Source organism: Haplochromis burtoni, unplaced genomic scaffold (assembly GCF_018398535.1).
Source record: "Haplochromis burtoni strain Fernald_Lab_line unplaced genomic scaffold, NCSU_Asbu1 Contig_1, whole genome shotgun sequence".
NCBI lineage: Eukaryota > Metazoa > Chordata > Actinopteri > Cichliformes > Cichlidae > Haplochromis > Haplochromis burtoni.
This window is the reverse complement of record NW_024582362.1, coordinates 693,900-711,566: the sequence shown is the minus strand read 5'-3', so window position 1 is coordinate 711,566 and position 17,667 is coordinate 693,900. Positions and strand designations below refer to the sequence as shown.

Below are 17,667 nucleotides of genomic sequence, written 5' to 3'. Positions count from 1 at the left end.
TCATGGCAGCGTTTTTCCAGTTTTCTGCTGTGTCTCATTTTGGTGAGCCCGTGTAACTTTTGGCTGTTCTTTACTTAAAGGAGTAACACCCAGTGTGGTCTTCTGTTTGCTGTAGCCCACCTGCTTCGAGGTTCAAGGTTTTGCACATTTAGCGATGCTCTTCTTACTTGGTTGTAATGACAGGTGTTGAACTCCAGGCCTCGAGGGCCGGTGTCCTGCAGGTTTTAGATGTGTCCTTAATCCATTGCAGCTGATTCAAATGGCTAAATTACCTCCTCAACATGTCTTGAAGTTCTCCAGAGGCCTGGTAATGAACTAATCATTTGATTCAGGTGTGTTGAATCAGGGTGAGATCTAAAACCTGCAGGACACCGGCCCTCGAGGCCTGGAGTTCGACACCCCTTGATGTGACTGGTGTATTTCCTTCCTTGGCCTTTCTCCTCCAACCTCTGGTATTTTGGCTGGAGAACTTAGACTCACTCGACTTTTTTCTCTTTCAGAGCATTCTCTGTAAACCCCAGCGATCCCATCCCATTAGATAAGCAAGTCTGAAATACCAAGACCAGCTAGTCTGGCACCAACAGCAATGCCACGTTCATAGACACTTCTACCCATTCTGACGCTCAGTTTGAACTTCAGCAGGTTTTTGATCATGTCTAGATGCCTAAATGCACTCAGGTGTTGATAAATAGATATTTGTATCCGTGAGCATCTGAACAGATGTAGCTAATGAAGTGACCGGCAAGTGTATTTAGAACAGCAGACATTAATGTGAAATGCCAAAAAGGAAAGTATTATTACAATATGAATACATCCATATGTTGAGATTAGCTTATAGTATTTGCAAGCTGTATTTGGGTGGTTTGCTTTCCTTTTATATAGTTTTTAGGAAATCAAGCAGAATCTACAGTTTTAAAAAAAGAAAACAATTACAGAAGAAATGACATTTTGGCCTATACTGTGACTGTGCACCCTTTATTTAAGCTTTAACATAGCTCAGTAGACAGAGCACATTCCCTTGTACTCTGTGTATTGAAGCCGTGGTCCCTTAATACACCGAGTTCGGCAGCCTGACCTGAATGAGAGGCTGCAGGGTCACTACATCATGTAATAAATTCCCAACATCACTTTTCACTTTAGGACACTGGTGAGTGGAGGATGACTGCAGCATGAACTGTGGTGGTGATGTGGTGGTTATAGACTGCCTTACACCTAAGATGAAACAGTGGATATCGCTAAAGCTGAATAACAAATTTATGAAAATGTAGGCGATAAACAAATAGCAGGACAACGAGCATGTAAATTAAAAATGAAGCCACTGCAAGTTAGCGTGTTTTTTTTTCTTAACTTTATTTTGAAATTCTTTGTCAAATGTCGAAAAAGTACTGGAATAATGGAAAATGAACCGTTGAATCATTCTCGCAGACACAAACCAAGCACTGTGAACTACTCTTAGAGGAATTTTGTGCAAATGAGTAGCTAAACACATGGAAAATGCAAACCAGATTTCTCTTTGTCTGAAAATATTGGGCAGTTGCCAAAGCATGAGAAGCACGACAAAAAAATAATAATAACTGGTCAGCTGAGAGAGGGCAAATAAAAATAGTACACTCCAAAAGCACTCAGCCACATCTGAACAGCATTAGAGAATTTCACTCATGTCAACATCACCCAAACTATCAAGAACAGACTCACACACTGTCAAACTCTTTCGGAGACAACTAGCGTTAATTTCAAAACGCTGGCATAGACATGAACCAAAGTATGTGCACTGCACGTCTTTTTGCTCCTTAAAAAATCCTTAAAAAATAATAATTTAAAGCACGTAGAAACAAAGCAGAACCATTCATCTCTATTCCTCTGTAATGCGCTGTATTTCGTTTACACGGACCCATTCTGCTCAATGTACATTTTGGATAATGAGGCTGCCATCGACTTTGCCAGTTCCTCGTCCCGTTTCTTTTGCATCTGCGAGTTTCGGCACCAGTCCTCATACTCTGGGTTGGGCAGACACCTGTCCAAGAGAACGTCATAGTGACCGTTGCTCAGCCAACTCAGCCAGATAGCCGGTTTGGAAGGATCCTCCTCTCCAAGAAAGTGCACCATGGTGGAGACAGTGGGACTCTCCAAGCTGCCCCCTGTTGTGAGGTGGATGTTGACATTCAGCATCTGGCTCATGGCGAGAAGCTCGGGGTAACCGGCCCAAGTGCCGTCCTGCGCTGCATTGATCAGGAATTCCCCCACATCCTCTTCAATGATAGGGTTGAACTCGTCAAGGTGGTCAGCGATGTGGTGCACCGTCCGCTCCCTCAGCTCTGCATGTCTCGACTGGTCCCCGTATGTGGCTTTAGACACAGCCCTGTACAGACAGTTGCCATCTGGAATGATTTGATACCTGTATTTGTGCCTCTCCTGGAGGTACTTATTTTGCTTTTCCACTTCAGCCAGGTATCGGGCGACTTTGTCGTTGATCTCCCCTCTCTCCTGGACTCTCTGTGGAGGGGACTCCTGCAGAACACTGAGCTCAAAAGCCCGTCTCTCTTCTGATGCTGGAGCAGCTTTGGCCGTGCTCATTAAGCTAAAATCTTCTTTTATGAGACCCTTAGGCTGTACTGCCTTGGGGGGAACCAGCTCCTCGTCTTTCAATGAGGCCCACGTCTTGCTTCTGAAGGGGGTAATAGTTAGTGAAATTCCATCATCCCCACCTGAAGTTTCCACCATTCTCTTGTATTCTTCTATTCTGGGTCCACTGGTGTTGTTGCTGTTGGTAAGCTGATTTCCAGTGAGTTCTGGGCAGTCTGGGAAAAGCTCATCTGTCCCATTGCTCAATTGATCTATCAAGTCCACTATCACATCAGGGTCGCAGTCATTACAGAGTAAAGTTTCACCGCTATGAGAGTCTGGGGAAGGTGGTTTGACTTTGGACTCCCTCATAACATGCACAGGCACAGACCTCTCCACTCCATCAGGTCTCCGGATTAAAATTTCAGCAGTCGAGGTGAAGTAAATTGGCCTCATGGTTGAAGCTTCGTAACACGACAAGGCAGGCATGTTTGCGGAAGACACAGACTCGCTCACCGGATCACCGTTGGTCGCTGAAGTTGCGTCTGGTTGAGTAAATCCCGGCCTGTCAGCCTCAGAGGAACTTGCCCCGTTCAAACGCGCAGAAGCGGTCGACAAAGTTATTGTAACTTTGCGAGACGACCTCGGGTAGTGTGTCAGCACACTGTTGTACAACTGCATTTTGAAAGAGTCCTTTATACTGAACGGCGCGGCTGGGCTGTTACGGAAAGATGACAACAATAGCTAAAAATACTCTCCGTGTCATCAACAACAGCAAAGTTGTAGGGAAGGTCTCCATGGCTCTGAGTCCCGCTGTCATTGACACACAGAGACGACTAGACTGTCCAGTTTAGTCCTCTTGCGTCATTTGCAGTTGGGGTGCCTCCCTAATTTTAGACTCCAAACTGTAACAGGACCCAGTCCTCTTCGACAGAATCAAGTCCGACGAAATAAAGCCAAAAAACACTTTTCAGTTGAATTATTTCAAAATAAAATTCATGGTTTACGCACACGTGCGCCTTCGTTATGAGCGATCATGCTTTACTGCCTTAGATCAATGAGCAAAAGTTTCTTTAAAAAAAGTCAAATTTTTAAAAAATGTTTTCATGCTGATAAACAGGAAAATATGCTTTAACTTTAAAGTGCAAAAAATCCTTACAAAATAGTGAACGTTTTTATTTTTATGTTTTAAGAAGTCTCATAACTAGTTCACTAAGAATACCACGTTTACTAGGTTTTAATTTACTTTCAAAAAAGTCCATTGTGGTGTTGCTTTCATTCAAATAGCCACATAATCATCAAATACACTTTCTTCCTCTTTACTAACATGATGACTTGAAATGAAATGAGCACTTCAAATGACAAGGTAATCTAAATAAAAACAGCGCATCCAATTACTCGCTTTAGAATAGCAACGTGTTAATTAAAGCAGATGTTCGTAAAGCTCAGTTTTAGTGTAATTAGGCCTAGGATTTTTATTTATTGATTTATTGCGAATGAACTGGAACAAAGGAAAAACACAGTCCGCCATAAATCCCGGATATGGGAACAATTTACCCGATTATGGTTGAACCTCATCATTTTGTGAACCCTAAAGTATTCTGATTCTGATATTTGACCCACAACAATCTTATTTTGAAAGAAAAAAAACCACCAGTTTCCTGTACAGTTGTGGCTGTCTGTAAGTTCACACAGCTCTCCACGGGCGTCCTGACTGAAGCCGCGATGCTCGTGGACAAATGTGAAGGATTTGATGCGTCACAGTCAAATGAGTCGAGTGACACAACAGTAAAGCAGCAGAGCTACCGCTCAGCTAACTATCGTGTCTATTCTTTAAACAAAGCGTTTTACATTCGTTTCCCCTCTAAACAGACTTATGTGGTTCTTGTTATTAATCCTACAAAATAGACATAAAAACATTCATTAAACAAGTGCAGTGTTATCTCGGTCTGGAAAGTATAAAACAAACACTGAGCTTTATTTGTCGTCTTACATCACCACTGAATTCCCGTCATAGTAAGTGTAGATATTAATAAAAGAAATGACTCAAAAAAGCTCGCCAAATGTGTTGATTATACAGAAAGCATGAAATGCTCAACGTTTAAAATTAGTCATCAGCACAGCTAGTCTATCAGACTAAATGACTATTAATATTACTGCTATTATTAATTACAAAAATCAGCCAATCAATAAATATCATTTGATCTATTTTAATGTCACAACTGATGGGAAGCATACCTAGTATCTGACAGTAGCTGGCTTTGGCCTGCCAAACTTAGTCGTCTCTATTTTTAACAGTGACTGAGCTGGAAAACACACTCAGGCTGCTTGTGTTTGATAATAAAAATATTACTTCAGTGAGTGGGTGTACATTTATAGCAGCAAAAAAAACCCCCAAAAACATTAACATTAATAATCAGTAAAGGTGACTGTTTATTTTTGTTTTGTTTTAATATGCTGTAATAGTATACTGAAACATAATAACACTTTCTAATACAGCCTGTGACTAAAGGTGAAATTCCCCTTGACTTTCCATGTATTTGACCTGAAATTACAATGTAATTGCATTAACCGACAAATACAACAGAGTAAGGAGGTAATAATTCAAGTATTTACATCAATCATTATACTATCATTACACATTATGCATTCATTTTGGCTAGTGTATTCAACAGGAAATCAGACACAAATTATACTCTAAGTAATTTTACGTAGTACATAATTTCCAGGTATTTTAAAGCAACTTCTTTCCTTCCTTATTTTCGCCTGAATTGCAGTGCAATTAAATCACCACCAGAGGGACCCCGAGGACCTCGTGTCTGCACGCCGCGTTGCATTCACGTACAGTTCCGCTTGTGCGCACGCGGAGGCGACATTTAGCTTCCGCAAAGAGCACTTGAATGCATGTCTGGAACAAATGCATGCAAAGAAACGATGCTACAGCAGCTGTCGCATGGTTGTGCACCGCATACAAATGAAGCCATTGATCGTTTTCTTCGCAGTGCTGCTGTTGTCTTTAGTAAGCCGAGCTGGTGCGCTAACCTCCAGCTGCTGCAAGGTTTGATCAATATATCCCGCAGCTACACCCATGTCCACACTGTATTTTTTTAAGCATTTCCTCATTCCTGTGAGAAATTACAGCAGCTTCTCCTTATATAATGTTTACAATTCAATCGGGGTGACATCGATAGCGCATAAGAAACGTTTCACGCGTATCTATAGGGATACAGAAGAATGGACTACTACAGTGACAACACGGGAGGAGGAGGAGGGGGATGCACAGTAGTATAAACATGAGATTTGCTGCTATTACCATAAACACAACACGAGGCCTCTATTGTAACACACTGCAGCAGCCTATACGAAGCCACATTGTTAAAAAGCACTCGCGTGCAGAAGAATTATTGTTGGGAGTACGTGAAGGTAATTCTTCACGATGTAAACAAGCGATACGAAAGGTGATAAACCACAGCCTGTGATAAGGCGATGAAGCTTGCACCACAAAAACACACCGACGCGCATTCGGAAATATGCGGCATTTAAATTACTGTGGTTATTTTAGTTATTTTTAATCTGTAGGTGTTACCACGAGGTCCGCAGTGCTTTCCCCCAGTCTGCTATTGTTATTTTGCTTGCCCGCCTAAACAACGCTTTCTCCATATTATATATCTATATAGATATAGATATATAGATATATATTCACTTTATTAGTAGGGTCAGCAGCAGTTAAAGCTCAGCAAGACTGTATTCATGTCAGTGGAACAAGCCATGCTGATGTCAGAGATTTTTCCTGTTCTCCACTGGTGGTGGGAGGATCTTTGCGTTTAGTCACGCAGCTGTCAAAGATAGCTGTCACCCAGTTTCAGGATCAAACACACAGTCAATGAGAAAAGGGGCTTTGAGCAGAAAGGGACGCAGAGATCTCAGGTAACCCACAACCCCCCACCCCCCTCTCCTGCCACCTCAAGTCTCCAAAGAAGGACGACTAGAAGAGAGAAGAACATCTAAAACGGGAGAAAAGAAGCATTTTTTTAATGAACAAGGATTTTCGAGATTTCGGATACACGCTGGGGATATCTAGGGGGGAAAACACAGCTCTGACAGAGAATTTGTCTTCTCCGCTTGCCGAGGAATAAGCGGGCATTTTTCAAGATGAAGACCAAAAAGGGTAGGTGGGATTTTTAAAAAAATAACGTTAAAGTAGAAGGGAAGAAAAAAAGAAACGACTTTAGACGGAGACGGCGTTAAAGAATGAGTAACAGAACCGTTCCCCTCATATGCAAACCATGCAGTCTATTGTTTCCTTTCCAGACATGACAGGGGGGCTTTTTCTGCCATGTGTTGGCGCGATGTCAAAAGTCGACAATAGCAAGGTTTAGCCACCGTTTTAGGTTATCTAAATGTGCTTTATTCAAGTTTTCACACAATAGGCTAACGCACGACTGTGTCGCCGTGTGTTGTTTTCCTAGTCGCGGTATAAACTGGGACAACTTTCAGAATGATTTAAAAGACGCTTTCGCTTTTTTTCTGTTACGGTGGAAACCTCATATAAGCTACATTTGTGAAGAAGTTTTTTGGTTCTTGATAAGTGGTAATAGTCGATACAAGTCAAAAGTTGTGCGACTGTTGTGACTTCAGGGGTTGTTACATTTTGGCAGCCTGTAAGCTTAAAAAAAACCTCGATATTTTGTATCTTTTTAAGTTACGAACAGCGAACGGAAACAGTCCCCAGCGCCTTTAAAATATGACCAAAATCCAAATGTAGGCTAATGTTCATCCTGACCTCATTGTGGGAACTTGCTGTTGCCTTGTTACATTCATGGACCTCGTGGTGCAGCTCGCTCGCGCGCGCACGCACGCACACAAAAGAACCTTCTTACAAGTTGTTCAAACTTAGAAAAACTGTCGTGTTTCTCGGGTTAAAATGTCTTTTTTCTGGCCTTTCAGTGGAAGCGACGTATTTCGGCTGGTGGAAAGTTTGCGCCAAAGTCGCTGTTTGCGAGCAGAAACTTTTGAAACGCGTACAAAGGAGCAGGCAGCCCTGGATTCTTTTGTTTAGTCTGGAGACGCTTATTTGCAACAGGTCTCCCCTCCCCCTTCGCCTCTCCAACCTACGTAATTACCTCATCCTGTTGGCCACTCTTGACTTGGGAACTTTCTTACTTCTTTCCCACTACTTTGCCCGGGAGCTCACGGCTGTACAATAAATATCCTGGCCTGTTTTATTCGCTATGACCGCTTGGCTTCCCGTACAGTAGCCTAGCTGCTGGTGTCCAGGTGTAAATATTGACCTAAAATCACAGGAGCCAGTCTTTAATAAACCTCAGTGTGTCTTTATCATAAAGAGGAGGGACGCATATTAAGGTTTTTGTATCGGTTAGTTACTAAATGGGACTAAAAATGTAATATGTAATATGCCAGATGGAAAATGGGACAAATTTAAAAGCAGTTCAAAAGCACATCAGTTTGCCTGGGGTGTACTCTTGACATTCAAAGCAATTCAGAGCACTTCCTTTGATCATGATTGACTTTGATTAGATCCTAAGCCTCCCATTTAAAAAACAAAAAACAAAAAATACAGACTCTGTAATCTTTCAGATTCAGCGCTCCTGTTCTTCAAAACAAACTCTCCCCTTTTACACAGAGATTGTTGCTGTGCCAGCTATCAGCCTGTCTAGAATAGACCTGGCTTGTATTTGTTGAGGCAGGTTTTATAACTGACACAGCATCAGGCTAGCCTTTGTGACGTCCCCCCCTTTCTACATCCACCCTCCCTTTCTTCCTCCTCCTCACACCCTCCCTGGCTCCTTATATGAATCACATGGCTGAACTTGACAGCTTGCTTCTGACACATCAGCTGCCTCCCAGACAACTTGAGCGGCTGTGGCAGAGCCGCTCTGACAACGGGGTGGCTTGACATTAGAGGATATAAATTCTTCTTTGTCCTGGCCTCACACACTCTTTTTTTTTTTTTTTTTTTGTCCTTCTCTTGCACTCGCTCGTGATTTTTTTTTTTAGGTTTGATGATGCTGTCGGGCAGCGAGACTGACGATGAGGACAGCGTGGACGCCCCTCTGGATCTGTCGTCCAGCGCGGGGAGCAGTGGGAAGAGAAAACGGCGGGGAAATCTGCCCAAGGAGTCCGTTCAGATCCTCAGGGACTGGTTGTATGAGCACCGTTACAACGCCTACCCCTCTGAACAGGAGAAAGCCCTTTTGTCCAAGCAGACCCAGCTCTCTACACTGCAGGTACGGGCACAGATTCTGACGGAAAAAAGATAGTACCGCCTGAAGCTGTTTTTTTTCTGCCATTAAGCCCAGAGAGAGTAAATAGACCACTGTAAAAGTCAAGAGGAAACAAGTGTCAGCTTAACTGAATCATTTCCTGTCTGGATCACAAACAAATTATGACACATACACACTGTGAATTGAAGGTCATCCAGATCAGCTTGATGTTGCAACATAAAAGTCTGAGACAAAGTGAGTAAACTTACTCCCTGTGTGCTGTGGGCTTGGCCGAGGCACTTGGACAGGAATTTCCCTCCCTCTAGCCCCTTTTCTATCCCAGCTGTCTGGGAACAATGCGGAGTCATTTACATAGTTAGAGCTGAAAGGCTCCTTAAGCCAGTTACGACTAGCCTGGAGGACTGAGAAAAAGAGTGGAGTGAACTGTGAATGCTGCTATTACAAAAGAGATTTATTTTTTTATTCAAAACTATTTTCAAGACAGGATTTCTAAATCTAAACTGACCTTTATTAAAAAAGGGGTTAGCTTATAATCAGAGGTGTCTTTTGTCATTTCTGCAGTGGTGAAATGATTAAAACAGGAAATGGTTGCGGTGTGTGAAATGTCAGCATGTGATAGGTAGGGTTTACCTTTCACTCGATTTCTCTGCTGACATGTGCAGACTGCACCTGGGGATAAATGTACCAGCAGATTTTCTTTCAAAGCGCAAGGCAGAATGGAAGCGAGCCATGTGACGCGCCTTTCTGACTGTGTGGGTTGTTGTTGTTATCGTCTTCTGCAGGTGTGCAACTGGTTCATTAACGCACGCCGGAGACTTCTCCCGGAGATGCTGAGGAAAGATGGCAAAGATCCCAACCAGTTCACCATATCCAGGAAAGGTAGCAAAGCTGGTGACAGCTTCTCTGACAGCTCCCAGTCCCCGAAACACAGCAGCCCCGCGGCAGCCACAGAAGAGAGCTACGACAAACGGGTGCTGCACCCGTCTAGCTTCGACCCCGCCGTGCCCAGCGTCCTGAGAAAAGCGGTGTCCCCCACCGTGCCCTCTCCGACCTCCGCGTCCCCGTCTCCTGGGCTCGTGCCCACCCGGCCTTCTGTCATCTGTCACACTACTGTCACCACAGCAATGCAAACCAGCCCGACAGCTTCCCACCCCAGCGCGCCCGGCATGAACTGTGACAGGGCAGCTGAGTTGTTGCATGCTGTGCAGGCTCAAGCGCTGCTTAGGTGCCGGGAGGAAGGGCGAGGGAGTCAGCCACTACCCAACGCCACCCCCACCCCCACTACCACCATCCTCAGCAGCACCAGCATAGAAGGCAACCTGAGCCCCCGCAGTGGGCTGTTCAACACCCCTCCCCCCACCCCTCCAGACCTCACACAAGACTTCAGCGGTTTCCAGCTCCTGGTGGATGTGGCCCTCAAACGGGCTGCAGAGATGGAGCTGCAGGCCAAACAGCTGGTCGCTTAAAGGAGGAAAGTTGACAGAAGAGGAGGAACTAGAGACTGACTTTGCATCTCAGCTGTGGAACTCTTCGTTTCAGTGACTCGTCTGCACGTAACAAAGAACAAAATCCACACGAAAGCCTGACCATTTCTATTTTTGGTATACCAATCAAATTGACATGGATGCTTTTTTTCTTTCTTATTGAACAAAAAAAAGAAAAGAAAAACCGTATCGAGGTGCCTTGGCTGTAAGTTGTTTATACATTTCATATACATGTATCTTTATGTATCTACATGTGTATTTTATTTGCACACAGGGACCAAAAATGTTATCAGAACAATGCTGCCTGTCTTTATGTCTTTCCATTATACTGTATTGTAGTAAACGGAGCAAGAGCAAGAATCAGTCCTCCTTCACAGATCGGTCAGGTGGATTGGTCGCACCCACACGTTTTAATTTTTTTTTCTTTAATTATTATTATTATTGTTCAACATTTCAGAGATCAGTTCATGATTGGTCTGCCTTGTTTGTTTGCACACTAAAGGCAGAGGAAGGTCATCTCAGTGTCTTAAAAATACTTTGCTCTTGGCATCTATGACAAACTTATTCACTACTGTAGTAAATGTTTGTTTTCATAAGTATAGTTTTTAATTTTTTGTTATTTACTTTTAGCTATTTTTAAAAGGAAAAAACCCTTTATGCTTCTTTTTTTTTAACTTTTCTTTTTGTCACTGAGGGGTGTTTCATAAGACCAATGTAGCAGGTTCTTAGCATGAGCCTTTATCCCATCACTCAGCGAAAAATGACGGCCAGTGGACTGGAAAAATTAAACACTACATATGTTTTTCTGCATTTGCTGTTTTACAACCTGACAAAAAAAAAACAGCCCTTTTTAAAAAAAAAAAAATCACCAAAAAACATTTCCTTGTATAATAGGACCATGTGTATAGTTAATGTGACATGATGCCCAATGATGTGATTTCTTTTCATACTGTGCAATGTTTGTGGCAACTAGGGGTCACATGGGATTCAAATAAAGTTTTGTTTTTTCTACATCTCAGAGTTGATCATTTTTATTCAAGTATTTTGCCCTGCTTTGGATCATTCAGATCACTTAACTCTACTGCACACATTTATCCCTTAATGTTGAGAGTAGTGTGTTTAGTTTAATTGTTCAGTGTATATAAAAGAAGGGAATATGAGAAAACAATAGTGTAGCATTCCTGTCTTTCTACAGGATGCAGTCCTGTGTGTGCGAATGCTTTAAAACAGCTCCCATGCATTAGCATAATCCTGTATAAATAACACAGGGAAACAGCAAACGTCAACACTTTCTCGCTGACAGGGTTTACGCGCCAATAAAGTCAGTGTAAGGAAGCTTACATATGAGTACAGCTGTTCCCATCTGGCAATGCTTCTGTTGTTCTCTGTATTAGGTCAGGCAGGTACACCTTACTGTTTTTGTTATTATACCCGTCTTTTAAGCTGAACAGCAGTTTACTTTTAGGATTTTAAGGGGATCTTTTTTAAACATCTTCATTAAAATGATAATCCGCAACGTTACCTGTTCACTAACTAGCAGGCTATGATATGTAACCACTCAAGATAAGGGGTTGAATGCAATTGAACTGCAGTTAATACCATGTAGCACTGACAAATTCAGCATTTATACATGCTGCATTATCATATTTGATAGGCTAACTTTTGATCAACTGATGAAACATTAACTCATTTAATAGCATAATAGGTGGAACAGGCAGGATTCCTTTGAACCTTTTGTCGGTTCCTGTCAGAGGTGACAGAGGTTGGGTCTGATCTAAATGATGTAATCACTAAGGGTTTAAACAGACCTCCAGGCACACAAGTAGGCAGATGCAGCCCACCATAGAGGACCATATGATGGGTAGATTGACCCAGGGCAGGCCATACACAGAGACAACACCCCCACAACCCTTTACCCTAACTCTAGCCACCGAAGCCAGCACGCCTCGCCTCAGCACGACTGATGTGTGAATGACAAATCACCAGAAGCTGCACGTACAGAAACGTCAAGGCTAAGCCGAGGCCAAAAGCGGCGTCTAATTATGGGGATCCGCCCCTGCGGATGGGAAATGCCCTAAAAACACACCACGCTGGCCTTGTAATCGGTTTAATTATATTCTAATTGAGAACACATGTGACAGGAAAGAAATGAACACAACAAAATTATGGCAATGAGGTTTTTTAATGCTGATAAGAGCTCATACACGTGCCATAACATCAAGAGTGTAATAACATTAATTACAAAATGTATATCTGCTTGTAATATGTTGTTTTGTTCTTTTAGTTTACATTTACATAGGGAAACATTCATGTATGTACAAATGTTTATTTGAAGGTTTTTCTCTTAATATAACTACATCACAAGTTTCAGATTTGCCAGGACTGCTGGAGTGAGTTTAGCAATTAAAGCACAATCCAACATTCTGGTTTCTAACTCCCTGCTATACCAGGAGGGTTATATTGATATGTTAATATAATAAACATAAATAAATGAATTGTTTATTCGACAGACAGTTTGACTTAAAACAAGTTCCAAAGAAAAAGTACTAAAATGAGCTTTGTCTATATTAAATGGCATGAAGTTTGAACTATACTTATAAGCACCCTCTCTAAAAATATTTATTGACCAACTAAAGGAGTTACAAATCATACTGTATGGTTACATCATCTTCACACATCTCTCGATGAAAAGCTCAGGTAGTAGTTCAACATTGTGGGACAAATAACAGGAATATACCGTGTTTCCTATAGTTATCCAATGGCACACAACTTTATCAGATCAATACAGAAAATTGGACTACACACCAAAGTTCTGCTAGTCCGTGAAGAATTAAGTGACCATAAACTGACTCGGGATTGTCTCCACATTCAAGCAGCTGACAGAAGTACCTTGTTTTACTGCAGTAAGCCGGGTTGAGACGCTCAGTAGAAACATAATTGAGAATATGGTATGGACACTGGTTGCTTTATTAAGATCATGGCCTATCCTGCTGGCAGGAATTATGTACAATAAGAGACAACAATATGGGTCATATACAGTCAGATGAAGTCAGTCACACTCTCTCTCTGAACCTCGCCAACACGCAAACACACACACACACACACACTCACACACACACACACACACACACACACACACACACATCTTCCCCTGAGACTGCAGTTGTGCTCGACTAGCGCGATAGAAATTAAGGCTGATCACTGAAACGGAAAAGACAAAAAAGGCGCCTGTCATGCTGGAGAACATAAATAAAACACAAACACAGTATAAGGGCCTTGTTTTCAGTGCATAATAATAATAATATAATAACAATGGCAATAAACAGTCATTGTTCTCCTAATCAATAAATTAAACACTAATACAAAATATTAGAAACTGGATTTTTTTTTCTTTATGACCTTCAAATAATTGCTTCATTTAGAGGCAGAGGGAGTGCACACACAGTGAGGAGAAATAGTCCTTTCTCAGTCCCGTAGTTTCAATACTGTCCATAAACTCTTCTTGTCTAAAAATGACATAATAAAATATCGTACAACTACCAGTATTGTACCACATATGAGTCCTTTAGCTTAGTCTGTTACAATGAAGAGTTTAAACGTGGTGTGAGTAAGGAATAAATCTGTTAAAAAAGACAAAAATATCAGTTACCTTGTGTAAGCATGCACTTCATGTCATTAAATATCCTTTATACAAACTTGTTCTGCTCAGTCTCAATTCAGACAAGACGGGTGATTTGTTTTACAGTCTGCTGATGCTGCTACCTTAATCTTCGATTACAGCTAGGACCCTTTAGACCTAGAAAAATAGGAAGCACTTTTGAAACAAACAAACAAGTTAACCAAAACACGCACACGCTCATCCTGTCACACATACAACACATATTCGGTTTGTGGCATTTTTTGGGAACCTTTCAGGGTACTGCACTCTTTGCAGAGGCCGAAAACCTAACTCCTACTGTCTGAGGAGCCACTTTGCTGAACCTGAAGGAGCAAAATCTAACCTCTTGACCTTTCCTCCCGCAACTGGAAGGACCCACTTTCAGGCAGAAGGTGAACTGTGTTACCAGATGCCTCTATAAGCAGGCTTTTTAATATTACGTTTTAAAATGTGACCTCAATAGACAAAACACAGACTTTTGTGGCTGTAGTACTCTTAGAGTCAGATATTGATTTCTTTTTAAAAACTAGATTTTTTTAAATAGAAAATATAACATAATAAATATCAAGAATGATTCTGGTCTGGTCTCTTCAGTTGATCTGATAGATTAAATACATCACTTACAACTGCCTGTGTGTTTGCACGTAAGCACCTACACACGCGCAGAATCCCTCCACCATGTTATTGTGTCCTGGGCTCCTGAAACATATCCGTGTGAAGCAACACTGCTGTGCTACACCAGGCTTATCTTTGTAATATCAGGTCACTTAAAACGTGGGGATTAGTGAGATAATTCTTTGGGAGCAACGAGCAGGTGGAGGTACAAGGAACAGAGGGAGTGCTACATCAAAGCTGGGAGAAGGAAATGAAGGGAAGAAGAGACAGAAAGATAAATTAATTAATTAATAAATAAATACTGTAAGTGTACATTACTTCTTCAACCAGCTTCCATAGCAACTGACTTCACAGTGATCTGGGAAGTCTGCAAAAAATGTGATTATGTTACAGTATGTTAGCACCGTAGCTTTACCATTCAGTGCTATTGTGTTTATGGGACAGTGTACTGGACCTGTGTGTTGTTATATGAGTTTGTGTGTCTCATAGTCTGGTCTGAGCCTCAGGAATATAGATTTCGATACTGTCTGCGCTCTCGGTAGCAGAGCTCTGCCGAACTGACGCGGCGCGTTTGGCAGCTAGCAGGCGTTTGCGAGCCTCCAGACGCTGGCGCTCAGAGCTCTCCAGGGAGCGGTCCCTAGCCAGGGGAGGGTGGCCCTTCTGGGGCTTCTTTGGCACAGGAGGAGGCATCCTTCTCTCCTGGACAGGAATGACAAATAGTCTTAAAGACAGACCAGAGAGTCCTTATGGCAAGCTGCAGGTAAACACATGGACGAGCGACACGACTGCAGCCGGTTTGCATGAGGGTTAGCAAGAGCGGTGTGGCTATTGCCGGCATAAGCATGCAATTTTTAATGAGGTTATGATTCACAGTGGCAGCCATTTGTGTGGGGAAAGACAGCACGATGGTGGCCATTGCGTGAGGTAAAAGACCATTGGAGATGGGCAGGCCCCAACGGTGCATGGCAGGTAGAGTGGCTTCTCAAAAGCGGCTCACTGTCGACAAGACAGAACAAAACACACAAATACAAGTGATGGCGTCAGGCAGCCGACATGACAGTAAGCAACACATGTAAGCATGCTACAACAAAGCTTAACTGTAAATCATTAGGACTTACAATTCAAAGTATACAGTAATGATAGAAGATAGCATGCAGGTTAGTGGAGCATTCCAAAACAACACTGCAGTTAGGTCATTTGATTATTTAAAATGGAGTTGGCTGAAGCTCGTATTTGCCGTATGTGTCAGCACCTGAATTTCTGGAGGAGTCAGAGGTTTCCAGTTGTTGGCTTTCAGTTGGTGGAGTTCATCAAACTTCAGGCTAATGTTCTCAATGGACAGCTGGAGCATGTCCCAGAATCCAGCCAAGTCCTGAGAGACGGGCCGCGGGTGCGCATTTGGATTCTGATACACAAACATCACATGCATGGAAACCACACATAAAAAAATTAATACGGTTTATAAGATTATCACACGCTTTTTCAAAAAAATACTATTGCTCTATAATATTTAATAGGAGTTAGAGGAATCACAAAATTGGCTTCAACTGTTTAGCCAAACATTTTTTAGAACTGCAGTGGAACAGATTTTCTATAAATCAGGTGAGACAGTTGCATCATATTGTGATAAGTGGGAGTACTGGAGTTGGTCTGAATCATAGACCTGCTGTGATTAAAAAACAGTTTGTTAATCTGTCTTGTCATCCTTCACTTAAGAAGGTTAAGCAATCCATTGCTACATAAACACAAACACAGCAGTATTTGGATTTTTTTCTCAGTTAGTAAAAGACAAAAATGATTTTTTTAGTTAAATAAATCTTGCTGTTTTTAAATAGCTTAAATGTTTGTTAAATAATCTATAAATAATGCAACATAGAATTTTACATTTTTAACAAAAGGCACAAAAAACATAAATCTCTGGGTTTTAATGAAGATATGTAAATCCTGGGATCAGCATTCGGATATCCACGCAGCCATGCTCTTTCCTTTCATCTGCGAGTGACTGCAAAGATGTGATGTCTATAGTAGATGCATAGTAAATGAGTTCTGGCCTGGCCTGTCAGAGTGATTTGTGCAGGATGATGTCAGTGTGGGGGAGGGCTGAGGGAAGCATGCAGAGGATGAGGTGACACATACCAGATTCTCCTCACACAGCTCCCGGAACTGCTGGAACTTCTGGGACATCAGCAGCTGGGCACTCCCCACTGCACTGCGGATCTTACCCAGGACTGCAGAAAGACACAGACGCACATGCATGCACACACACACCCACACAATGCAATTACTCACAGGACTGCATACTGCAGGCATGTTGCACCACTAACAGAGGGGCTGCATTAGTAATGCAACAAAAAAGGATGGATTAGAAACCTGCTTCATACGAGCATTTCAAAATACAAAACATCTATGAACATCAGATGAGAATGACAGAAATCCATTTATATTTCACAATTCTTTTTCTAAAAATACAAAATCATTAAACACACAATGCAAAACACTGCATGTTTTAAGCATGGTCAAATCAAGCACCTGGTCTCAACAGCAACCTTTTATTTTCTTACAATCACTTTCCAGCAGCCTCATGCATAAGATAAAAAAAGGCTACACAACTAATTTAAATGTCACTGATCAGTGATATGGACTCAACTGCTAGGCAACTGCTAGTACATAAGGCTAGTGCTATTAGAAACTGAGAGGGTGAGTAATGAACCTGTGCTGCAGACAAAGACTTCAACCCCTTCAGGATGCGTGCGAGTGTTTCTGTGTGTGCACGTGTGCATTGTAGTCTGGGATCAGGGAAAATATGACCTTGAGACAGCTTCCCTGTTATCCATGTTCTGTGAGAAAATCTCTTGCCTGGAACCAAAACACTAGCTGCAAATGCAATGGCATTTTCACTAAAACATGAAATCAGCTGCGCAGGTACGAATACAGTGCTTACAGTCTGCGGCTTGTTTACTCAGTCTGGTATGTCTGTTTGAGTGTACGTGTGTAAAACATATTTCGATGTGTGCATACAGGCGAGTGCTGTTCTGTGTGTTACATCAAGATGAAATAGTTGCCTTGAAGGGGCACTCGGCAAACCCTGTGTGAGAGATCGTTA

The 17,667-nt window shown here is 42.1% G+C and overlaps 3 protein-coding genes across 5 annotated transcripts in view; 1 reads left to right on the top strand and 2 right to left on the bottom strand.

The window, feature by feature from the left end:
* Nucleotides 1-1,331: 1,331 nt before the first annotated feature.
* On the bottom strand, nucleotides 1,332-3,509 carry LOC102309865 (OTU domain-containing protein 1). Its single transcript, XM_005912370.3, has one exon. It carries the CDS (start codon nucleotides 3,241-3,243, stop codon nucleotides 1,882-1,884), a length of 1,362 nt encoding a protein of 453 aa, XP_005912432.1. The 5' UTR covers nucleotides 3,244-3,509; the 3' UTR covers nucleotides 1,332-1,881.
* A 2,851-nt stretch (nucleotides 3,510-6,360) lies between these two features.
* On the top strand, nucleotides 6,361-11,304 carry tgif1 (TGFB-induced factor homeobox 1). The gene is made up of 3 exons (XM_005912369.3): nucleotides 6,361-6,730; nucleotides 8,581-8,810; nucleotides 9,590-11,304. Exons 1-3 carry the CDS (start codon nucleotides 6,715-6,717, stop codon nucleotides 10,271-10,273), a joined length of 930 nt encoding a protein of 309 aa, XP_005912431.1. The 5' UTR covers nucleotides 6,361-6,714; the 3' UTR covers nucleotides 10,274-11,304.
* Nucleotides 11,305-11,418: 114 nt separating this feature from the next.
* Nucleotides 11,419-17,667, bottom strand: part of dlgap1b (discs, large (Drosophila) homolog-associated protein 1b) — a 96,160-nt gene continuing 89,911 nt past the window's right edge. For 2 of the 3 annotated variants that reach the window (XM_042218085.1, XM_005912366.3), the window contains 3 exons: nucleotides 16,701-16,792; nucleotides 15,817-15,969; nucleotides 11,419-15,263 (listed from right to left, as the gene is read on the bottom strand). In XM_042218085.1, the coding sequence (XP_042074019.1) occupies nucleotides 15,048-15,263; nucleotides 15,817-15,969; nucleotides 16,701-16,792 (461 nt within the window). In that variant the 3' untranslated portion in view covers nucleotides 11,419-15,047. Of the gene's footprint in view, nucleotides 15,561-15,816; nucleotides 15,970-16,700; nucleotides 16,793-17,667 lie in introns of all 3 variants that reach the window. The other variant, XM_042218140.1, reaches the window with a different exon arrangement.

Coding starts and splice junctions, on each gene's coding strand:
- LOC102309865 (XM_005912370.3), bottom strand. CDS start 3,243: ATGCAGTTGTACAACAGTGTGCTGACACACTACCCGAGGTCGTCTCGC.
- tgif1 (XM_005912369.3), top strand. Junction 8,811..9,589: donor CCCAGCTCTCTACACTGCAG/GTACGGGCACAG, acceptor CGTCTTCTGCAG/GTGTGCAACTGGTTCATTAA.